At 40.4% G+C, this 24,738-nt stretch overlaps 2 protein-coding genes across 6 annotated transcripts; one reads left to right on the top strand and one right to left on the bottom strand.

Annotated features, from left to right (window-relative positions):
• Positions 1–68: 68 nt before the first annotated feature.
• On the bottom strand, positions 69–4,008 carry LOC148900442 (transmembrane protein 138-like). 2 transcript variants are annotated; one of them, XM_088992156.1, is made up of 5 exons: positions 3,714–4,008; positions 2,773–2,851; positions 2,071–2,671; positions 1,515–1,590; positions 69–592 (listed from the first exon to the last, which is right to left on the bottom strand). In XM_088992156.1, the coding sequence occupies exons 3-5, from the start codon at positions 2,338–2,340 to the stop codon at positions 480–482; spliced, it is 459 nt and encodes a 152-aa protein (XP_088848282.1). In that variant the 5' UTR covers positions 2,341–2,671; positions 2,773–2,851; positions 3,714–4,008; the 3' UTR covers positions 69–479. The 2 variants fall into 2 exon arrangements, with proteins under 2 accessions (XP_088848282.1, XP_088848283.1); XM_088992157.1 differs by having other exon boundaries at positions 2,071–2,242; positions 2,374–2,851; positions 3,714–4,005.
• A 2,163-nt stretch (positions 4,009–6,171) lies between these two features.
• Positions 6,172–24,381, top strand: LOC148900443 (CD151 antigen-like). Of its 4 annotated transcripts, none has more exons than XM_088992159.1 (9): positions 6,172–6,332; positions 6,486–6,547; positions 12,833–12,917; positions 13,944–14,189; positions 16,947–17,021; positions 21,415–21,519; positions 22,455–22,613; positions 22,726–22,812; positions 22,914–24,381. In XM_088992159.1, the coding sequence occupies exons 3-9, from the start codon at positions 12,834–12,836 to the stop codon at positions 22,971–22,973; spliced, it is 816 nt and encodes a 271-aa protein (XP_088848285.1). In that variant the 5' UTR covers positions 6,172–6,332; positions 6,486–6,547; position 12,833; the 3' UTR covers positions 22,974–24,381. The 4 variants fall into 4 exon arrangements, with proteins under 4 accessions (XP_088848285.1, XP_088848284.1, XP_088848286.1 ...); XM_088992161.1 differs by having other exon boundaries at positions 6,175–6,332; positions 13,998–14,189; XM_088992158.1 differs by lacking the exon at positions 6,486–6,547.
• The last annotated feature ends 357 nt before the right edge of the window (positions 24,382–24,738 follow it).

Raw genomic sequence — 24,738 nt, forward strand, 5'->3', positions numbered from 1 at the left:
CACACACAGTTTAAAAAGGAACTCATTTTGAACTCATATTGCTGAAAAACAATCCAAACCTTAACTGATGAATGTTCAAAATTAAATTGTTTAATATCGTATAACAAACACATCAACATGCTATGATTTGTACATTTATAAACCAATGGAAATACATATTCAGTCTTAAAAAGTATGCAACACAAAAATATGACATGAGACTAAAACATGTGTTCAGCAGTCCCAACATGACTTTACAATTTTATAACAAAACAGTACTTCAAATATATGGACACATTTTGGCACGTGTTAATAAGTTTTTACTCATAATTCCTGCGAATGTCGCAAATTCGGTCTGGATAAGTATCGTTAAGGAAGTGCTATTCATGCAAAATAAATGCAGCAACGTTTGACGAACAATGACCATTTACCACATGCTACTGGTCTTATGGATTTGACAGAGCATTGTGTCTTTCGTGTTTGGAGGTGGGGGCTGGGGTTCACTGCCTGACCTGTGCAAAGACCTCCCGCAGCCACGCTGAATCCTCATACAGGCGAGGGTCACCCAAACACTCCGAGGTCCTCTTGTAGAAGTAGTAATACAACACAGATGCTGTTAAGACATTTGAAAACATTAAAATCGCGGAACTACATTTCTTCAACACAGTATGATGGAAAGTATCTCTGGAGGAAAAAAAGTCTAATTTGGTCATAAACGCAAATACTGTACGGAGTTACTGTTTTTCTTCATCAACTTCACTCCAATGCTTTGCCACAAAACAGGTGACACCATGACCACCAGAGACAAACATTACAAATATTTCAAATGGAACTGTATTGTGCCACTTAGCAGTTTTTTTGACAACGATACTAGTGCAGCGTGTTCTACCGGAAACAAATTCCTTGTGTGTTCTACATACTTGGCAATAAAGATGATTCTGATTCTGATTCTGAAAATGTTTTTTATACATTTGTCATTAAAATTCATGGCCCATCCATGGCTTTGATATCCAGTTTTGATTTTTAAATGAAGGTGATCAAAATATGAAGTGGGTTTTACTCATTGATGTAGGTAGTAATTAACTTTTCGAGAAAAAGCTCGGCTCACAGAGCAAAGCGCAGATAAAACCAAGATACAAGGACACAATAGATTTTTGCCAGGATGAAATGGTGAGAACAATGGCTACATTCGTTCATTTGCTGATCCAAATATTTGATTACATGCACATACAAATCCAAACTACGTGATAAGCGTTCTGCACGAACCCATACATACAAAGAAACACTGCACACAATGTTGATCGTGCCCAAGTTTTCTATCTATGGCCTTCAGTGAAAATGAACACAAGATGAATAATGCAGAGAAAGACACAATGTCTTCAAAATATAATTGGCTGAGTAACCTTGAAATTCCATCTGTATACCCGTTTCATGTCAATGCTTAGCATCAGCTGGATGTACTGAACAAACAACAAATGAAGGTTTTGTCACATGCCGACTTCTCCCTTCGATTGAAATATGAGGGGCATTCTTACCAACTCTTTGGAACACAAATAACACCTGAAGGCCATCTGTCCAAATGAATCGTTTGGTGTTCAGCCATCGCAGATTCTGAAAATATGGGAAACACATCCACTTTGATTTAAGCGCTGCTTTTCATCACATCACACAATACCAAGAACATGAGTATAAACCACTACTAGTGGTACACTACTAGTCACTGAAACATGGTGAATGCTAATGTTGTTTTGCATTCAAACAAAGTGGCCGAAACCAATATATAATTTGGCAGATGTTGATCCGATTGGACCAAAACACGTGAATAGAGATGGTGGTCAAACATCATTTTTTTTTCTGTTTTTGAAGTTTAAAGGCAATATTAATAGGTGGCTAGGTCTCGAGCCTGTTCACCAACAGAAAAACAGGTCTCCAATGGTAACCGATGGAGTACAGCAAAACCTTGACTGACTTCAGTCGTTCCACTGTACTTTTAAAATAAAGCACAGAAGTATCCTTTAATTGGTAGGCCTACTGGTTTGAAAGTTCACATCAGTGGTATCATATTTTTGCAAAACACCTGCTCCTACTCACCATGAGCCAGGAATGGAGTGTTACACTGAAGGTCAAATAGAGTGCAGAAAGTATTAGCAAAGCTCTAAATCTCTCCAACAATATGGCTACTAGGCCGACCTGGAACACGTAGGTGTTAAACAGCATTAAGAGAATGATGATGAGGTTGAACAAGATGCCAATGTCCTGAATTCTAGGAATAAAAGAAGGACAGAAGGGTGTAGATAATTTATAACATGGAAGGGCTCTGTCACTTTCAGATGACTTCAACAATATTCTTTCTTGCATCATCTTCAGTGTGTCTCATGGCACTGTTGGACTTACACAAAAAGTACTAGTTGGACAGCTTGTTCATCTCGAAGTAGTTCACTAAATGAGTTGACAAAAAGGTCGAAGGAGAGCAGGCTAAGCTGAATGAGCAACACCAAAGAGTAGTTGCTGGGTTGGAGCTTCTCCGTTCCACAGGCTGCAGGGCGCCCGGGCGGATTCTGATTCCACAATGGATCCAAGGCTGCACTGATCTCTATGTAAGAAAAACAATCTGCAATCGGAACTCACGGTGGTTTGAGAGGGGCATTGAGACCTTCCCTTGGTTTGTAATGGGATCACTTTGTTGGATGGCCTGTTTGGAATAGATTGCTGACATGTCAAGGATGACACTGGTAGTAGTAGTGCATCAGTTGAGGCAGTGTGGTGGTGTTGAACGCGCCGGTAATGGCAAACCTCTATTTGCTGTCATTATTTTTTTTCCACTAATTCTTCAGATGGAAGGTAGAGAGGTATCTGTAGCCAAAAGCAGATCCTGTGAAAAATAACACATGGCAGCCACATTTGTATTCCACTTCAGAGCGTCATGCTGCAAATCATATTTACTGCATAGTGCAAATGTCATTCGCGTACAGATTTGCATTTATTCATGAGATCTCCTGAATTTGATTGGAAAATTCACACACACGCACACACACGCACAGATTGATCTTATGTCCTTCCAAACTGTCACACAGGAAAGCGAGGGAGAGAGATGAGTGCTTCTGGCGACATCAGTCTATAATCAGGACTGTAATAAAGGACCCAGTAGTGGGTGAAAAATGTCTCTTTGTGTGGGGAGTTTGATGATATTTTGTGACATCTGTCAATACAATCTGAATGCATCAACTGCTAAATCAGATGCGGTTGACAGTGATAGAGGACTAAATACAACTTTGAAACCGTGCCGTGTGAAGCACCTTACATTCCTTGAAAGACGTCTGGTGATTTGTGTTCTTTCATTTGCCTTGCTAAATGAACAGCAACATAAATAAAGTGTTTAATATGGTCTTACTGGACCTGGACCCAATCTTGATCATAACACATTCACAGCAGTGCTTTCACAGTAATTCTCTTGAAAATATGCAAGCTGATTTCAAAGAAAAGTGAGTTTTAAAATGTGAAAACATCTCAACACAGCTATTTTGGGTGACAAATACCATGCAGCTTTACAAGTGTGGTTTCCTTTGGTTGGCAACTGACATTTATAAATATGTAATTGCTTTAAAGTCTGATAAATGAAACCAAAATAAAATATGTCTAATACACAAACCCACTTATCAGTCATATTCCACGAAAATCCCCACCGACAACTAAACTGAAGGACAGGTGCAGGAACACAAATGAAAAGTGTTTACCTGAATCCATTTGTCAAATGCTCCTTTGTGCGATGATTTGAAATATTCCAGAAAGAGTAGATAACGCATGAGTATCGAGTTACTTACATCCGTTAAAAGGATAACACCGTTAACTCATCACAATCTGCCCTCTGAAAAAGACAAGTCCACTTCTCACTGGAGTTGCTGCCTCTGGGATCATATGAGAGGTTTTATACACATACATTTCTCAGACCTCTGTGTATCCCCGGAGCCAGAATGACTGCATGACAGTCTCCCAAATGACACCTGTTGTATCCTCTTTTCGACCTGAGAGGCCCAGTCAGGCAATGTATTAATAGCTTGGCACAGCCATAACAGGTGTGCGGGGGATTAGGTATCCTCTTCAACACAAGAACAACAACTAAGACACCTAATAGAGATGAATGGAGATGGACAGAAATTTGCGGTATGGTTGTTCAAAAACAATTTCATAGAAATTCTGACTACAGGAAGTGAGGAATGCCCGTGCAGATAAAAGGGGTAAAAATACTTTTAAAAATGTTTGAAATTTGACAACAGTTACATTTATTCATCATGTCATTCAGAGAATTCTTAATCTCATAATCATTTTTATCTCACGGGTGTGTGTGTCAGCACATGTATTCTTGCGATTATTGCGGCATTAAAAAAAAATCTGGTTTCTGTGATGGAATATGTAGCTGCAGTTGAGCTGACAATTTAGTACTTTCACAACTAATGTTTTACATTCCAAGATATCTCGCCGTTATTGAGAATATATTCCCTTTGTTTATGACGATCCTCTACATCTGAATGGCAATACAAACACAATTGTGTGTTAATCTGTGATATATCATGCCCTTTTCCAATACATAGGGCATACAAAGGGATAAGAACAGGTGGATGGCCTGTACTGTCCCAGCAAACAAATATTTTATTTGTTCCTTTTTGAAGTCAGTGGTTACAATGAAAACAATTGTAAAGGTCACCACTTTAAATACTGACTCACCGCAGGAATAACTAAATGATGTAGATTAAATGGTAAAATTATTTATTTATGTTTTTATGTTATTGTGAATGTTTTATAATTACGAATGTGATTTTGTTAATTGGTATGTACCTGCCCTTGGCACTAAATTTGTAGTCATAATATGGACAGATTTATGATCGCTCACAGTTTATTAATAATATTGGATCCTGTCTAATGGGCTCACCAACCTTTTTAAATTTGATAGTTGCTGTGTACGTACTGATGTGAATGGCTACCAGACAGTTTATATCCACCTATTTTCTCTGTGAAGACTTCACATACTGCAGATGAATATAGTATCAGAATCAGAAAGTCTTTAATAGTCCCACAATGGGGACATTTGCAATCGACAGCAGCAAAATTGAGAGGTGAGAGGGGGGGGGGGGGGTCAAAGATGAAACTCTAAACTCTAAAGTCTCCTTGAGAGTTTTGAAAGGCACTTATAAATGAAATGTATTGTTATATTATTAGAAACTGTCTTCTCTGAAGTCACAATTGATGTCCATTATCTCACATAGAAATTAGCCATGACAGTTGAGAAACTGATCAATATTATTCATTTTCCAAATTGCTTCATCCTGAGTCATTAGCGTCATGCGGTGGAGACTGGGGTGGGGGGGGGGGGGTTGTTGAGCCTTCTAAGCTTTATTTTACTTTGTACTTTGTACTGTGCATTTGTGTCTTCTTCTCCAAATCCAGCAGACATTTAAACAGCTTCCCAAGCCATTAACTCTCTAAACAGTCACCCAAACAGAACTGTATAGGGCCTCAATTTTTCTTATAATGATACTAGTGCAGCATGTTCTACAGGAGACACATTCCTTGTGTGTTCGACATACTGTACTTGGCAATAAAGATGATTCTGATCTCAGCAAAGGTGTTTAAAAGTGTTTTCAAACGGTCACTGGAATTTTACAAGAGAAACTTCAAAGAAATCACAATGTTCTACTACTGATGACCAACATTAGAAAGGGCCAGGGACTACTCAAGTGGCCCTTGACCTTCAGGTGACCAAATTCAAAATGTTTCATGGGAGTGGATGAGGGGAGAAGCTTGAAGAAAAACATTGCCATCGAGTGGTGAATTGGGTTTACTACAATATACAACTCTGCACGGGCGGTTTAAATTCGATACATTTCTGCTTCCGTTGTTGCAAATAGGTTGCCACACTTAATGAGTACACCCGCATGCACTTCTACGCAAATCAAACGTCCTATCATAAAATTAAATACTGCTGAAAAAGAACGAACAATGAACGAACGATCCTGACAGGATTAGGGAGTAGCCTTCTTGAATTTCCTAATATTTCCTAATAATCTGAGAATTCTGTTTACACTTTTAATGTTAAAAAAAGGAGCAAAATAGTCGTTGCAGAGTTAGAAATCCGTGGATTGTGTTATGCCAAAGACATGGCCCCGGGACAGGAAAAAGACGCCCTTTATCCCGGAAGTTTTCCTGAGGTGGAGCTTGTGTGCTTCAAGTTTTTGTTCACTCAACAGACTTGTGAAATAAAAGGGTCAAGTAAGAGACAACAAAAAAATTAAACCGGAAAGATTTAAAAATCGTGTGTACATTTCAATCTTTTGTCTGGACTGCAGTCGGAATAACAGGTGAGTAAACACGAGTCTTATTCGATTTACCTCACAATGGATTTGATGATTCTCGATTCCCACCCTTTGCAACGATGCCGTCCTTTCGCCATCTAATGACACCTATAATGTCGGTAAATCTTTGCATTTTACATATTTATATTTCTTCCCCAGATGTATACTGTACTTGAAAAATGAAAACGCATTGATTCGCCCAAAGTACCGTCACACCACAGGTCTGTGATGTGCGTCTGACAGTGTTTTAGCTCAGATTTCTTATCATTTATAGTTTAAAAGCCAAATGCCTTCAATGTTCATTTGAAAGACGAAACAATAATACAAAATAATGCAATTTAAAACTATTTTAATGTCGAGAGGAGACGTCAAGGTCAGTAAAGGTGACGTCAAGACTACCATTCAACAGGTGAAACGGTCAGGTGAGGCTCAAACCATATTAAATGTCAGTTGAAACGAATCAAATTTTAACAACCTAATAAGTAAGAGCAATTTGTAAAAGATACTCATATCACGTAATGTCAGTAAAAATAGAAGAAATTGATCAAAACTATGCATTTATAAAGATGTGGATGCTCAATGGGATACAGTGTGGTTCTACACCATTGCAAATACAAAATACACCAATACACATTAGAATAATATCTATATCAAAGTGTGTAATCAAAAAATGAAGCATTATCAAACCATATATTCTTCATGTGGGCCGCATCCTGTATGCTCAAGTAATACCCGAGAACATAAACTTGGTAGGCAAGAAAAGATTATTGATTGTATACTGTCATGTGGGATCAACCGAGTTTTTTTTTTCTAACCAAAAGTGTGTAGTCTGCAGATAGGAAATATTCATTCAGATTCAGACAAGAATGTCAGGTGGACAAAATTTAACTGTCCAACAAAAGACATTGTGTGTATATACTCAATGTATATACATTGAGTGTGTATAACATTCAAAGCGATGACAAGACTCTTTTCAACTGGTTCCTTATTGTAGACATAGGGTGATGTTTTTGTCAGGGCTGACATGGATTATTTGTAGTCAAGAAAGAGACTGCAGCCAATGTCAATTATCTGTAAAATATTACGATGTTTAATTTGTAATAATACAAACTAGCACTTAACTTTGTTTGCATATTTTTAAGAATATTTATTAACCAGCTTGTGCTGGTCCCAGGCCCATACACAGAGGGTTGTGTCAGGAAGGTCATCCGACGTAAAAGCTTGGTCAAAACAAGCCTCTGAAGTTAAAGGACTCAGATTTTCTGTGGCGACCCACGAAGGCAAAAGCCGAAAGGAAAAGAAGAAGATTATCCAGTTTTTCACATTTGCCGAATGTCCTTTCCCCCCTTTTTTTCTGGGGCAATAGCTAATTCTAACAGAAAGTACAGGGATATGCTAGATCAGGGGTGGCCAACCAGTCAGAGACTAAGAGCCACATTTTTTTTACTATGTTACTGCAAAGAGCCACATCAAGATGGCGGCGCGTGAACACGCAGCGGCTCCCCTTTCTCCCGGCAAATTGGTGTTTTTGTTTATTATGTTTGTTAAAGTCATTATAAGTGCGTTGCACACTGGGTCAGAGAGGACAGTAATTTCATCTGTGCTATTTGTCATGCATATGAGCATATTTGACAAGAACGCTGACTTTGATAAACATGGGCACACATGAACAGCCCATCGCCCCATCCCTCACACAGTTTTGTGAAAAATGCCTTATTACAGGTTCGGAGAGATCACAGCAGACTCTAACCGGGATTGTGGAAACTCCCCATTTTATAGACCCACTCATGCGAAAACAAGTGGCCAGCTTGCCTGCGCAGGAGATGAGTCATTTCTCCCCCCTCCCTCAGCCCTGGGACCAGGTGCTCCAGAGAAACACCGTTGTGTATGAAAAGGCAATTCATAAGTCGTATCAGCGTCCTTGGGACCAGGTGTTCCAAAGAAACATGTTGTGTAAGATACATTGTCAGGCGTATGAGAAAATGCAGGTATCAGGCAAAAATACAAAACAAGCTGTAGCAGTGTGAAAATAAAAATACAAAACGAGATAAAACAAGTGCTATCAGTCCTTGGGATCAGGTGTTCCAGAAAAACATGTTATGTATGAAAAGGCAATTCATGCAAAAATACAAAGAAAATACAGAAAGTGGCAAACAAATTGTATAACCATATGGGTCAGCCCAGGACACCAATAACAAACTCTTCCTTCACACACACAGACCTCTGCTCAGACAAATTTATTATAAGTATCACATTTTAAATACAAAATCAACAAATATATCGGAAATTGACTCCTAGAGTACTAAAACCACAGGCAACAAAGAACACTGTCTTTACACACACAAACTCAGTTCAACCAAGTCCACAAACAAAAATATAATAATTTACAATAGTGTGCATGTTGTTTAGTGGGACTTCTGGCATTCTTTGTCTTGGACAACCCTCATTAAATCTGGCTTGCATTCTGTTGTTGCCACTCGAAGCAATTATTTTACATGAGTGTCAGTCAGAACTGATCGATGCTTTGATTTCACATGTTTCAGGGTAGAAAACAGACTCGCAGACGTATCTTGACCCAAACATTGACAGTATTTTAAGCGCAGCCGGTTTGACATTGGGGTATTTTTCCATTGGCACGCATTTCCAGAACTCAATGGTCCCTCCCCTTAAAGCAGGTTTCAATTGATCTTCCTCACAAAGATCGATCATCTTTAACTCAGCCACAGCTTCATCTGTGACTAGCGGGGCTTTCAAACAGTCCGTCTCCGCATTAAACGAGTCGACAAGGAACGTAATCTGTGGCTTTTTCAGTTGTAGATCACAGAATCAGGTCACAAAGTTTTTGTGCAAGTTTTCAACCAGTGTTGCATACTGGCTCTGTGCTTATTCATGGCGGCGCTGGTGACTTGCCCGCTGGCTTTTAGCAGAGTGGAAAAATGTGTTAAATCTCCCTTTTGAATATGCGCCCTGAACAGCTTCAGTTTGTTGACAAACGCAAACACACTTTTCACCAAGTCAGGCAGAATTTTTGACTTACCCTGCAGGTTCAGGTTCAGGTTCAGTTTGTCCAAATGACACAGCATGTCGACCAAAAAAGCCAGATCCATAATCCACTCGTGGTCCGAGAGCACAGGATAGTCCTTGTCTTTCTCTTCCATGAACAGTTTCACGGCATCCAACAGCTCAAAAAAGCAAGAGCGTACTGTGCCTTTTGACAGCCACCTCACAGTGCAGTGCGGCGGAAGGTCACCTGGAAGCCCTTGGTCCAGCTCAGCGATGAGATTCTTGAATTGTCTGTGGTGAAGCGCATGAATGTGGATGGAGTTGACGATTTCCATCACAGGCTCCATGACGTTCTCTAAATTCAATGATTTAGACACAAGTTGCTCCCTGTGGATGATGCAGTCTTCTTCTTCTTCTTCTTCTTCTTCTTCTTCTTCTTCTTCTTCTTCTTCTTCTTCTTCTTCTTCTTCTTCTTCTTCTTCTTCTTCTTCTTCTTCTTCTTCTTCTTCTTTTCCTTTCGGCTTTTCCCTTCAAGGGGTCGCCACAGCAAATCAGTGTCCTCCATGATGCATTGGAAATTCCAAAACTCAGGAAATGTTTGGTCAGCTTTGCACAGCCCCACAAGCCCATTCACAGATCCGATCATGGCAGGTGCTCCATCTGTGGCTATTGCAGTCAGTTTCTGTATGGGCAGATTTGCTTTCGCAAATGCAGCCATCATTGTTTCCTTCACATCTATGCCACGGGTTGTGTCTTTTAATGGCATGCATTAAAGTGACCAACTTGTGCTTGCAAAATTCAGTCCCTTTGGGGAATTCTTGGTCGATGTTTACGTGGAGTGAGCTGAAGTGGCGCTGAAGATTTGACACTTTGAAATGCACTTTGAAATACATATAAGGCAGAATGGCTTGCCCTTACGCTCAACAAAAAAAAATATAAACTCTCCCACTCTGTTAAAGACGTCCTATGTTTGTCTTCATATTTTCGTTTTGCTGTGCATTTTTCCCTGCCATTTTGAGAGCGCAAATGAATTGTTTACATCGTAAACAATTTGTGTCGAGTCTCTGACTGGTTGGCCACCCGTGTTTTACGACATAAATGATTGATTTTCATCTCACGCACATGCGTGTTAACGTCACATGGTCAGTTTGATACCGTATTTTCCTTAAAAGTCTTACATTTTGTCCAAAATGTGCAGCGTGTGCTATGGTCGCGAAATTACGGTACATAGAGGATAAATGGCAGCGCCAGTGCCAAACATTTTCTACGCTTATCATGTGGACGCCCCTTAAGAGCCGGCCCCTTAAGAGCCGCATGAAATCAGCCAAAGTGCCGCATGAGGCTCGGGAGCCGTGGGTTGGCCAGGCCAATAAACAATAAGACTTTTGAAAGAATGAATACTGACAGTATTTGGGTTCTAAAATGTTTAATGACCGCATCTAAACCTAATCATTATTAGTAGAGTATTAGAGTTCAAGATTTGCAAACCAATCATATTTTTTATATTCTTCTACACAATACTTTTACTTTTAATTTTACAGGACCCACGTGAAACAAACACAATACATTGCTTTCTTTACCCAACTGGATTGTCTTTGACACTAAGTAAATGTAGGAAAAAAAAAACAGAAAAAACAATCAAGAACACATTAGCACTGGTTTGAATTTAATTTCCAGGCGCATGCAAAGAGTGTCGACCATCTGCTAGCAGATGGTCGACAGATTGACTAATGTGCTCTTTGTGAATTGATAAGCAGGAAGAGGGACAATAAGAGGCAGCGAGGCAAGTCCGAGCTTGACGAGCAAATCTGCAAATGCAAGGTGCAGTGAGGTTAAAAATGTTGTTATCAAACAGGGTTCTTCCAAAATGGGCATTATCATTCAGGACCTGCCGTTCCAAAGTCCTACTGTATTTTAGGTTTCGGCAATGTCATCGACTCATGACACGCCCAAGACATGAATTATGAGATGGCATTATTCAAAAGGTGGTGAACGCCATGGAAAAGCCCCATGACTTTGTCCGGAATGTTGACTCATGGATCTCTGCGTACACATAGAATAAAGCATTTGCTATAACAGAGCCACTCATGATCTGCTATTCCTCCATGCAAATTGCAGCAGCGGTGCAACAGCTCATTCTCAAAGTCAAAGTCAGCTTTATTGTCAAATATGCTAATACGTATGACATACAGCCTCTCGGACCCAGCATGCAAGACACTTATGACTTTAACAAACAAACATAATAAACATGAAAACACCAATTTGCCGGGAGAGGGGAGCCGCTGCGTGTTCACGTGCCGCCATCTGCTAAGGTAACTTGATTTTATTTGTTTACTTTTCTTTCAAACAATGTTTCTGAAAAAAAGTTAACTCATTCACTGCCAGACGATGTGCAAAAAATGTGTCCACTCCAGTGCCAGGGTATTTGTCATTTTCACTCAAATTGCAGGACCCACAGAAGATTGAATTTTAGGACTACATAAACATTCAATACAGCGTTAGAGACCTTAGACTCTCTTCTATCTTCAGAAAGAGTTCATTACTAAGTTCTATGGGTCTGAAGTTATCTGGTCTCGAAATGTAGCCGGGTGTACAAAATACAATACATACATATTTATTTATATAGCGCTTAAACAACTGCTAAAGCTGTTACAAAACGCTAACATGGACAAAAGGCAAATGCTGCCACCTCGTGGATAGGAAAAAACATTGCCAGACGTCTGACCAACGCTTTATCGGCACCCTATGCAAGAAAAAAAGAAAACCGAACAAATTCGGGAATTGCATTCAAAGTCACACTTTTCAATTACCGAATAAATTCGGTCATGGCAGCGAATGAGTTAAAATATAATTCAAGACTCTATTCATGCTGTGCCGGATATAAAATGAAAAGGGCAATGCAATTCCAGTCCTGTTTTTAGTCATTCACTGCCACAGCTATTGTTCCAAATGTTGTTTTTAATTAACGAAACAAACCTCAAAATGCTTAACTCATTCACTGAAAGACGTGTGCAAAAATGTGTCCACTCCAGTGCCCGGGTTTTTGTCATTGTCACTGGAATTCCAGGACCCACAGATTATTGAATTTTAGGACTACAATGCAATACATACTGTACATATTGGTTTACAGTATATAGTACAGTGGTTCTTAATCTTGTTGGAGGCACCGAACCCCACCAGTTTCATATGGCCATTCACCGAACCCTTCTTCCAATGACTGTGCCTACTAACTGCAGACTAGACTGAAGGGTGGACCTCTGTGGCTTAATCTGGAACAAAGCGCTAACATGAAAAAAGGGAGATGCAGCCACATTGCTTGTGGAAGGGAAAAACATTGCTAGAGGTCTGGCCAGAGCTTTATTGGCACCCCGGCAAGAAAAACCAAAACCAGAACAAATTCGGGAATGACGCTCTACGTCATATTTTCAATTCCTGAATAAATTCGTGAATTGCAGTGAATGAGTTAACATCCTTATTTATTGTGTGTTTTGTTTATTGTTCAGCATGGTTGCACGTGAAGAGAAGAAGGAAACATGTGGAACCATCTGCCTGAAATACCTACTGATCACATTCAATGTCCTCTTTTGGGTAAGTCTCCGTCTATTATTTCCATACATTGCTGCAAAGTTACATGGGCTTTTTTCAGGTCTTCCGATTTCCTCCCACATTCCAAAAACACACATGGCAGGCAGATTAAACACTCCAAATTGTCTCGAGGTGTGAGTGTGAGAGTGACTTGTTTGTCTTTGTGTGCCCTGCGATTGGCTGGCAACCAATTCAGGGTGTCCCGCGCCTCATGCCCGAAGACGGCTGGGATAGACTCCAGCACCCCCCACGACCCTAATGAGGAATAAGTGGTACGGAAAATGGATGGATAAATATAATAATAATAATGATAAAAGAATACGAATTTTGGGCGGCCCGTTGATGTTGCATCAATTTCACAGTGCAGAGTTTCAATCCCCCATTGCTTGCTGGGTTTTCTGTTGGTCTTTCGGTTTCCTCCCACATTCCAATAACATTCATGGCCGGCTGATAAGAAAATTTGAAACTATCCCGAGGTTTGAGTGTGAGCTCAAGGGGTTGTTCGTTTTTGTGTGCCCTCCCATTGGCTGGCAACCGTTTGTGATGCAATAGAAATGTTAACAAACACAATCTGAAAAACAGTCAAGCTAGCCATTGCTCTACGATGTACAATATACTGCCGGGAACAACTTCAGAGCTTACAGAGTCATCGATTTATACATATTACTTGAAGCCAAATGAAAAGCTTAGAGAATCTATTTACTTGTTTACTTAAAACTGGAGGGTTAAATGTCGTCCATCCATCCGTTCTCTGATCCGAGTTATCCTCACAAGGGTTGCGGGGGTGTTGGAGCCTATCCCAGGTGTCTGTGGGCCACCCTGAACTGGTTGAGGGTGAACGCTTTTTTAAAAAAATTGTGCGAGGTTGGGGGTTCCCAAATTATTTGGACTTGTTGCATCCCCAAAATGAAAATAGATCTTTCATAGTGGCAGTGACTGTCTGTCGTTTCAGTCACCATAATTCCACAACATCAGTTGACATGAATCTTGAGTATCTCAGTTTACACTCATTCATTTGTTGACTTTCAGGGGTGTCAGACGCCCTCCTCCTCTCGAGAGCTGACTCATGTGTTCTTCTCTCAGCTTGCTGGGGGTGTTGTGATGGCCGTGGGTGTTTGGACTTTGCTTGAAAAGAGCGACTACATCAGCCTTCTCCCCTCTATGACATATGCTGCCTCTGCCTACATATTGGTCCTCGCTGGAGCTATTGTCATGGTAACAGGCGTTCTGGGATGCTGTGCCACCTTCAAGGAGCAGAGGAGGCTACTGCGAGTGGTAAGAGACTGTGCACTTGTATTGAACATCAACATGACAACCCAAACGACAGCATTCTGCATATGAACCACCAAATTGAATATTGTGTTTATTGCATGAGCCAATAATTTAAATTTTTAAAACACCAAAACTGTATCAGTAGAAAAGTACACTCAATATAATATGAATAAAAATGCGTTCTTATGGCAGGGGCTTCAGCATGAAATTAGATTTGCGCCACAATTACAAGCACCAAAGAGTAAATTTTGTGCACAAATGTGTTTTGAATGTGCAAGAATGTTTTATGAACCTTGTCCACCAAACCAACAAAGGAGTGTTGCTGAACCACTGCAAAATAAGTGCACACTTTCTTGTGCAAGTCGTGTCTGTGGCATATGTCCACTAGAGGTTGGCAGGAGTCCCACGAGATTCTCACTGAATGGGTGTGAACTTTATCTTTAATCACACATTTGGGGAAGGTATGGGACAAAAACTTCTCAGAATCAGATACGGGAGTGATATGGGGAATGGAAATTATTCTGAATGGGAGTAGTTGTTGTTTCCCAAGGAAGTTGAGGAGGGTGGTCCCTCTGTAGTTTCAATACACTCTCTCTGGTCCGTGTTCATAAAAAGAGGGAGAACCACCCCGCCAGATCTCCCAACCAAGAGGCAATCCCCCTGATGATCACACTTTGTTGCAGAGGCGTGTTAACCATGGCAGGCGCATAACATCCGAAGCATTGAGGAACCTTGTGTGGATCCCATCCACCGGGTTTGCCACCGAGGAGCTTTTTAACCACATCTGTGACTTCAACCCCACAGATAGGAAAACCCACCACAGCGTGTTGGTGGAGTTGAGGAGTTTTTGGAAGTATTTTTCCCACTGACTCACAATTCCCCAAGTTAAGATTAGCAGTGCCAAATCCCCACAAACACGGTGTTAATGGTATACTGCTCCACCTCCTGAACCGTCGGATAGCGGATTAGAATTTTGTTAAAGCTGATCTCACGTCAGCTTCCGTGTCCTTATTGAAGTCTTCCATACAGTGTTTTTGCCTGGGCAACCCCTGAAGCTGCTTTCCGCTTGGCCCGCTGCTGCCCATTAGCTACGTTATGAGTCCCTAAATCCATAAAAGAATGATAGGACTCCTCAGGCACTAACCACATAACTGTCACAACTTGGCTTAGCTGCCTCAAAAATAGAGGCATGAAACACCTGGAATTTGAAACACCTTCTAAATAGAGAATTTATACGCTCCCAACAAACCAAGCCAAAGATTAGGCTAATGAATCACAGTGATGGAATGAACTTGTTGCCAAGGAGAGATGCTGGTAAGAAAAGGGACAAAAGTGGCTGATTAATTAGTCTCCTTCCTATGTTTGATGGGGGTACACACTTTGCCTTACCCAGGACTACATGAGCAACAGCTGGCATTGTTGATATGTGCTTCTGTTATCAACATCTCACAGGTTTGAAACGGAACAAGCTGACTCTTATCACTTTACTGTTGTAAGGCTTTAAAAAGGTATTGGAAGAACAAACCCATGTATCCCCTTGACCTACAGAAAAAAAGGATGTGCTATATGTCAGCAGATTCACAAATCATTCGGTGTAATCATTAGGGGAGAGGAGGAACTATCAGCTTCTACATTTGCTTCATGCAAAGACTGCAAACTCTTTTTAGAGTTCTGTATTTATTTGAGGTCACTCACTTGGTACCATAAATCATATTTAGTTGTTTTTGATTGTTGTTGCAGCTCTCCTGGAGGAAACAATAGCAATCATCTGGAATGACTTTCAGAAAACCCAGCTGGCAAAACATTCCAATGATATGTTGGTGATATGTTAGATAGTATCTCTCTCTCTCTCTCTCTCTCTCTCTCTCTCTCTCTCTCTCTCTCTCTCTCTCTCTCTCTCTCTCTCTCTCTCTCTCTCTCTCTCTCTCTCTCTCTCTCTCTCTCTCTCTCTCTCTCTCTCTCTCTCGTAGTCATACAGCAACTTGAATTTCCTTGACTGATTATGGTCTGTATGGCTATAGTATATTTTTCAAAATGAAGCCTTAGTCTGACCGAGCTGAATGCTGAAGAAAAGACGAACCAAAGCTACGAGTCTTCCATGGGTTGTTTTTGAAGATGACGCTCAGAAGACTGACATATTTTATATTTATCACATTTCTCTCCAAAAGTTACGTGCCATGAAGCAATACAGGTGTATGCATCCCATAGTGCCTCTCAGTGGAAGCCTGTGGTGAGCATGCTGCCTCCCCAGATTAGGCTCGAAAGGTAAAAACAACCAATCCGTATTGTTTTCATGAGGGCAATGGATCAGTGGGAATTTATGATGTGCAACATTCATGTGCTGTGGATTCTCGTTTTCAACCTGCGTGGTTCGCGTGACAAACACTAATTGTATGTTGTCCTTTCTCAATTCATGGTTTGGTGAAAAAGCTTTAGTCAATGCGTTTAAAAAAGGTAGACAAAACAAAGCTTGAGTCCAGATGTATCTGCTTTAGTCTCAGGAATAGTCAGACCCAGAAGGTATGGAAGTTGAAAAGCAGTCCTGTGAATCATCCTGCTGAGTCATGTTCGCAGTAATTACACTGTATCCTTAAAATGCCTCCAAGATGATCGTGACCAGTTTTCTGTAGTAGGACGCCTCTGCAGCCAACCATTTGTCTTATTCACTCAATACATTTGTTGAGCTTGTTCTACAGTCTATGAACAGCATGTTTTATTGAATTTTTTAAATCTTTTTTTTTTTTTTTTATCTTTCTCCAGTATTTTGTCCTGCTGCTGTTCATTTTCCTGTTGGAGATCCTGGCCGGCGTCCTGGCTTATATCTACTATCGACAGGTAATTGAAAACTGTAAAATCTTGTTCCATTATTTGACACCTTAAAAAATGCTTTGTTTTTATGCTTTGCCCTTCCTGATCAAAGACGTCAAACCACGACATTCTTACATTTCATTTCGAGTTGTGTTAAAAGTGGATTTTGCCCAATGTGTCCAAATCTCGTCAGGGCCGACAATCATCAATAATGAAAATGTTCAATATTTCTGATCAAAAATTGTCCTGTGTGTGAGGGAAACCGTGTTTTTCTGAACGAGTTAACTCCACAGACTGATGTGACAGCACTTGGTCAATCAAAGAACCTCTCTGGCTGATGAACAAGAAAATGCTAAATAAAACAAGTAATATCCTACCCAATGTTCATCCATGCATTTTCTGAACAGCAACCCCTCCACCGGCCACTTGGGTCATGGTGCCGAACACTATCGTAGCTGTCTTTGGGCACAAGAAAGCCTAACCAATGTCATATTTTTGCAAAAGCTGGATCCCTCTACACCAGGAAGTATTTTTTTCCAACATTGTAACAACATTATTAGCATGTACCCAGAATAGCTCATGTTTACTGTCCTTGTTACAATAACTTTCTTGAGGCCGGACATCTTGTTTAAATAAATCTTCAGTATCGTCAAGACACGTGTTGTTGATAGAACTGACAGTTCGTTGGGAGGATTGCATATAGGAAGCGAATGAGCGGAAGCTGTCGAAGTACCCAGAGGTAGTTGAGCAATAGCAAAGAGGAGACTGGAAGGTATGCTTGTGACCCCACTGGAGTGGGGTGTAGGGGCTTTGCTGGCCGCTCACTGTGCAAGATGCTCACTCGGCACCGCAGATGTAGAGAAAAGGAAGGCCATCAATGCCACCATGGAGGTATCGGAGAAATTCTCGAGATGGCTCGGGATCAGGTGGAGTGATCGATCTGTGGACCCATGCTGCTGGGACACAAGCTGGGGTCTAGTTAACCCTGGCTGGGTCACTTGAGGGAGGGCTATTATGTGGAAGAACCGAATCCCCCGAATATCTCACGTACACCACTGATGTGTCCCAGTGCATTCTAGGATATATCTCATACCAAGATTGAGATAAGCAAAAATCGAAATCCTGATTACATTTCGATTCATTGTCAACACCCTCTGGAACACTTGGCCTCAGTTCAGCACCATTTGCTTGAGATACAGTTTCCCTTGTTAATCTTGACGTGCAGTCAATCACCGGAGCAGCCATGGTATTATTCTAAAATGAGCCCATTGCAGGAAGGAAATTCCAGCCTTTTAATAGATGTAATTCAATTAAAGAAAATCCATCAAATTGAGCATACAGAAAAGTTAAATGTGTTTAAATTGAGTTGACTGCCCCTTAAGAACAAACTAACAAAATAAAAAGACCTAAAGAGAATACAGTACTACTTCTCCCACTGGATATTAAACAAACTGCTGAGCTTATTTGTCGCATTAAATGTGAAATAGAACTAAAGCTGACAGTGTTTGTCAGCACAGTTTGACATCAGGCTTCCTGGACATATTTTTTCCCATAGCATTCATGTTGCATTAAGTTGCACAATATTATTTTCCACCAATATCAAAGCGTGACGAGTCTGAAGGCCTCGCTTTTTTTGTTGGTCTAACAGTGTGCTGCTCACTCTAAATTCCTTGTTTTCAATACACACATTGGTTGCACACAATCAATTCCTGAACTTGGCCAAGAGCGCCATCTTCTTCATTCACGTTTTATGACTCTGACATGAACAAAGTCAATTCTCATCTATGAAAACTAGTAAGGGCGGTAAACCATCTAAATCACTCACATAAGACTGTAAGGCTCATTTGGCTAGCGACAGAGCATTGTTGAGTCATTGTGCCCTGCTCTTTTCTGCTCATTTTTATTTTTATGAATATTTGTACAAAATAACAAACAAGTGTTTTATTGAACAAAAAGGTAAATAAAATTAACCAGCACAACAACGAAAGAAGTGGTGCATGAATTAAACTGACAATCTTGCCAATGGCGGGCCGTGGATTTCATCACGAGACCTTCAGTTGTGCTATGTCTGAATCAATCCAGACTGAAAAAAGTCTTGTGTGATTTACTAAGAGTCCACTAGACGGTACCATTTGCAAGGAAATAACTGACTGATCTTTCTAAATGTTGTCCATTTGTTCTTGAAAAGTCCTTGAAAAATGGCTTTAACAGTAAATTTCTTCTCCTCATTCAGCCATTGTGGGTTGACAAAACTGCTATTAAATCAACGCAATATATTTGTTTATGCAGCTCACTACCGATACAGTGTGCTGGCTTTGGCCAGTATGCTCTTGTCACGAGCGACTAATGAAAAGAGCAGTTTTCGCAAACTATGATTGGCTAATCACTAGATAGTCATAGTTTGCAAAAACTCTGACGTTGACCACCACCTTCAAGAAGGCGGTGGTACCCCTTTTGGGTTGCCAACTCGAAATCTAATTGGTTAGAGCAACAGTTTGATCGACACATTTGATGCGACAGGGCCTGCAAAACTGATTTTGAAGGCATCCGGGTAAATTTCTGACCCTGGTAACAAATGATGGCTGAAATGTGATTGGTTAAATGCTTCAATACGAAAACACAGGTAGCAGCGCTAAAAGGGAAAAGTAATGAAAGTAAACTGTAAGATGATTTGGAATGATTTGATATTATAATATAAGAATTCATGGACAAAATATAATTAACATCAGTCCGTGATTCTGATATTTTTACTGATTCAGTGATTTTTATTCTGTGACAACTGATATTTTATGGATCTGAAAGGACATAAGGAGTCTAGCAGAGAAGGCTTTGCAAACATTGATGGTCCGCCACAGGTAAAATGTTCTCTGACACTAAATAACTTTGAGTACCTCCTAAAATTACTACACGCCTGCACAAAGGCATTGTTTTACTCACTGGCATCCATCATTGTCAAAAGCAATAGGACTAGCGATCCTATACAGGAGAGAGAAACAATGTGGGTGCGTGTGGGTGACATTTCTAGCTTTATTTCTCCTCTTTTGCAACTGATAGCTGCACTCGGCACTTGTTTTTTACTTGTGAAAGATGCTTTCACTTCTTTACCTCTCAGAACAAAGTCTAAAGACAAACAAACAAATACAAGTTAAATATGTGCCTCGAGGGTGGTCATCCGAAATGAAGTGATTCGTGCACACATTGAGACATCTGAGCCAAAACAAAATCTATGTATGATACACACATGCAGGAGCAACGTGTTGCTCTGGTGTTGCAGTAAATGGCATACAACACCAGAGGCCAGCACTTACTATTGAAACAATAATAGGTGAATGACAGCCCCTGACACTTCCTGGAGCATAAGTTTTTCAAGAGTATTCAGGTGATGCCCTCAAGCAAATACAAGGTTGATTTCTAGAGGGGGCCCATGTACAATCTTCGGTAATGCCTTGAAGTTCACCTTGCCCTCATACTTTTGGATTGAATAGTGGGCCACAGGTGTTCAGAGAGGCCTGTGTAATCTCATCAGTTTTCTTCTATCTATCTCCTCTAGCTTCTTTCACACGTTGACACATTGTTAGAAAGGTAATCAATGTCTGGTCAGTTGCTCAGAGAGAAGGAGTGGGGAGATTTATAAGTCAGGAGGATAAATATTTTATCAAACTTGTTCCCCCTGGACTACAAAAAGCACAATTCCTGTGTTATTTAATCCATTTTGAATAAGAACCAAAGCACCTTATTGTTAGCATTGTACCAGCCCACCCAGAAAAAAAGGAAAGCTCTACTTTCGGGGGACATGGTGCAGATAAATATGTTTGTGCCACTTTTTATCTGCTCCTTGTTTCAGTTTTACTGTTTATTAATGGACACGGCTGATAAACATGAATTACATGCTGTTAAAATGCCAACACGACAGAGATAAACCGTTGCGGCAAGTTAAATGAGGTGTTTCGACTCTTTACTTATTGTTTGTACTTAATTTCCTCAAGGGTGAACAGGTGCTGAACCGTAAACCCCTTCCTTTTTGCTGCTCTCTCTCCCCTTTCTCTAATCTCACTGTCCCTTATATTCCTCCGATCATTCATTGCCTTGATATTGCTGTCATGCTTTGTATTACTGTGGTTTCCCCACTGGCTTGTTGCCATAGAAACTGAGTGCCTCTCGACCTCCCTCCTCTGCCTCTGAGCATTCTTGCGAACAAAACATACATACTGCCCCCGCCCCCCCCCACACACACCATTACTTCATCTCCATGTATTTTATCCTTTGTCCATGTGTATCATGAAGACAGCATATTAATCTCATCTGCGCACAAATTAAAAGTTGAAACTCATTTATTACCAGCTGTGGTCCGGGTTGGACTGTGATGAATCGTGTGAATCAATTGTGACTTGTGTGTGCATTTATCTGTGTCTGTGGCCAGTTAAATGAGGAGCTGAAACAGAACCTGAGGGAGACCATGATCCAGAAGTATGAACAGAAGACTCATGAGCATGTTACCAGTGCTGTGGATAAACTGCAACAGGAGGTAATTATCTGCCTACCAGGGCCTTCAGCACGAGAACTAACTTTAAGATCATTTTCCAATCGGGGCTGGGTATAAAAATATTGATTGGTTAAACCACATTGATTTTTGTTTTCACATCCATTCATCAAACCATAAATATAATTTTTAAAAGCATATGGCTTCTCGCATCATGGCGCAAGAGTAGTATTTCAAAACATTACGGCGGAAGTACTGAAATCTGCGCATTTGATTGCTTATTTAACGCTACAGTCTCAGAAAAAAAGAAAACCCAACCTTTTGATTTTATTACTGGATTGATATGTAAATTGTTAATAAAATAAGAACTGCCATAAAAATGATAAATAGTACGAATTTCTTCTTTTGTTTCTCAGAATCAATCATTACCATTTGTGTGATGGCAACCAAAAATATGAGAATTGTATTTTTCCCTTCCCTCACATTTGTAATGTGCCGTGGTTATTTGTGATTTTTTTATAATAATAATAATAATAATAATAATAATAATAAGAATAATACATTTCATTTATAAGCGCCTTTCAAAACTCTCAAGGACACTTTACAGTCACAGGATATTTTTTCTGCGGGTGAGCAGCGGCAGCCACACGCGCCACCGTTCACTCAACCCGGAAGTAACATAAAATAGCGGGCTTCACTTCCAAGTCCAAATGTAATGGTTAATGACAACATCGTCTGCGTATACAATGCATGCATTGATGGATGGATAGATGCATGCGATTAATGGATCATTTGCCATGGCGTTTCGTGGAAGTTTTGTGAGAGAGTGGTCATATATCATTTGAAGATTTTGATTATAGCAGCTCAAATTTTTCGATGTCCTATGAAACATTATTGCTATCAGAAGTCAACATTTCTTTTCCTCTTTCATTTTCTCTCCTAATGTATGATGATGTATTCTTTGTCCGTCTCCCCATCAGTTCAAGTGCTGTGGGAGCAACAATTCATCCGACTGGGCGAAGAGTGTCTGGATCCGCTCCAGCGATGGAAATGGCCGGGTGGTTCCCGACAGCTGCTGCAAGACTCCATCTGAACTGTGTGGACGTGGGGGGCACCCCTCCAACATCTACAAGGTTGAGGTGAGTCTGCGCCAGGTGCTGGTGTTTTTAATGCCATTAATAATCAAATAATCATACACGTGTTTGCACTTGCACTAGTTATAACATGAGGACTTTTTCATCTTTCATTTAGGGTGGCTGTATCTCGAAACTGGAGACTTTTATCCAGGACCACCTCAAGATCATTGGAGCAGTGGGTGTTGGGATTGCCTGTGTACAGGTAAACATAAACTTCACTTTTTCAAACTCAAAATGTATGTATTTATGCATGTATGTATGTTTGTATCCATGTATTTATTTCCATCTCCACCCATCATTCAGATATTTGGGATGGTGTTTACATGCTGCCTTTATCGCCGTCTGAAATCGGAGCCATACTAAAGAAGCAAAGGAGACTGAGGAAGTAATCCCGTTGACATACTCAAATATCTCACCGCTTCTTTTCTTGTGGAGGGAGGCAAGGTATTGAATGATGCTTCTGAGTTTCTCATAGCGATAGGTTGGAAACACACTTAAGGTTACAAGAAATGATTAGACATTCAAGTTCAAAATCACTGTCCTCTTTATTTTCAAATATGCTCTATTTAAGTTAGTCTTAAAATTACAGCACCAAGAAAATAGCTGTAAGAGAAAAAAACAAACCTATTGGGATTATTGCCTCTGAATATTAAATTTAGCGAGGGATACCCTCTGTGCAAATTCAAGGTATGACACAGTGATGTGAATGTTTTTTAATGTTACTATGGTGGCTGGATTTGGCGTTAAGAGAATTTCTTTTTGCCAGCAGCACCAGCTCCAAGTTTTAACAAGCCCCCTTGTCCTGCTGTACCATCACGTTTCCATGTTAACTGACCACTCATGCATTTGAAACATGTTTTCCACAATGACCTTTTCCTTTGTCGACACAAAGTTCTATCACTGTCTTTGATTTTGTAAATGTCTATTTTCTCACCTGAAGACTAGCTGAGCCCTTATTTCCCAACATGTCTTCACTTAGTGACGTGCCACTGATAGATCAGCCTCTTATCCCCACAGCGTATTGGCAAGGACACTTTATCAGCCAGACTGACGGCACACTGACTGCACCTTCCTCACCAGCATAACTGCACCATCATTGTAACAACACAATATTGCCAGCATTTTAACAATGTATGTCTAGTCTAATGTGTAAGGCTGATGCGATATAATGAGCATTGCATTCCAATGTGGCTGAAGGGAAACCGCAGATACTGTTTTTTTTGTCTACCACTGATACCAAAAATAGACACTCACACACACACCTCTGTGCGCATCTACTGTGGCTACCCTGACAAATCAATGATGTATGCAGATTGTCTTTTTAGCGTTGATTTTAAGATATGGTTTTATAATACAGTATTCCGAATCCAGTTTGACATTATTTTGCATTAATCACCTTGTTCCTCAAAAATATCTGTTCACAAATATATCATCTGTCTTTGCCAAGAATACACATGCATTTTACAAATATCCACCTGTTTCTTCTGTTTTTGTTGTTGTTTTTCCACAACTCAGACCCAGTTTTTCTTTCCTGACAGAATGGACAATATTATCCATTGAAAAAACAAACAAAAACAAAATATGTCAATAATATGCAGTGTAACAATGACTTTTAAGTGTGGTTCATGCTATCAGTGGCAAAGTCAGGCGACTCCATTAACAAAACAAACTCAAAAATGTCTTTAGACCAGCTTGCCTTGAAGCAGTGACCCCAACATGATTGTCACAGGCTTACAGGTACATTAGTGTATTAAACAATTCCCTAATGTTGTTCTGTGGGTCTGTCGCTTCATATTATGAGTCATTTCTGTGCATGCTGCTGCCCCACTGCATTACCTGTATTCCACGGCGGCCAATACTATGGCTTTATATTCCGAGGATTGTTTTCTTGCAACCTCTTGTCACGCTAACAATGTTACTGCAGCTGCAGCAGTGCCTGAGTGCAAACACAGGGAGGCGGCAGCCTCCACACTTCTATCAACTCAACAGCAGGCGAGTGTGTGGTGAAAATGCCCAGCATTATTCAGGATTACCTCCCTTCCAATAGTTCAATTTCCTCGTAGAAGCAGGAAAATGAAAATGGGTCCTTACCCATTCAAAATGATGTGAAAAGGGCACATACATATTT

The sequence above is a fragment of the Hippocampus bargibanti genome, linkage group LG03, assembly GCF_051943395.1.
Source record: "Hippocampus bargibanti isolate YZ-2025 linkage group LG03, ASM5194339v1, whole genome shotgun sequence".
Lineage (NCBI taxonomy): Eukaryota > Metazoa > Chordata > Actinopteri > Syngnathiformes > Syngnathidae > Hippocampus > Hippocampus bargibanti.

What these genes read in the sequence shown, in the direction of transcription:
- LOC148900442 (XM_088992156.1), bottom strand. Translation starts at nt 2,340, where the DNA reads ATGATGCAAGAAAGAATATTGTTGAAGTCATCTGAAAGTGACAGAGCC. An exon ending in CACTCCATTCCTGGCTCATG is followed by an intron (nt 1,591 to 2,070) that starts GTGAGTAGGAGC and finishes CCATATTTTCAG; the next exon opens with AATCTGCGATGGCTGAACAC. An exon ending in ATTTGTGTTCCAAAGAGTTG is followed by an intron (nt 593 to 1,514) that starts GTAAGAATGCCC and finishes ATGTCTTAACAG; the next exon opens with CATCTGTGTTGTATTACTAC.
- LOC148900443 (XM_088992159.1), top strand. Translation starts at nt 12,834, where the DNA reads ATGGTTGCACGTGAAGAGAAGAAGGAAACATGTGGAACCATCTGCCTG. An exon ending in AGAGGAGGCTACTGCGAGTG is followed by an intron (nt 14,190 to 16,946) that starts GTAAGAGACTGT and finishes ATCTTTCTCCAG; the next exon opens with TATTTTGTCCTGCTGCTGTT. An exon ending in TTGGGATTGCCTGTGTACAG is followed by an intron (nt 22,813 to 22,913) that starts GTAAACATAAAC and finishes CCCATCATTCAG; the next exon opens with ATATTTGGGATGGTGTTTAC.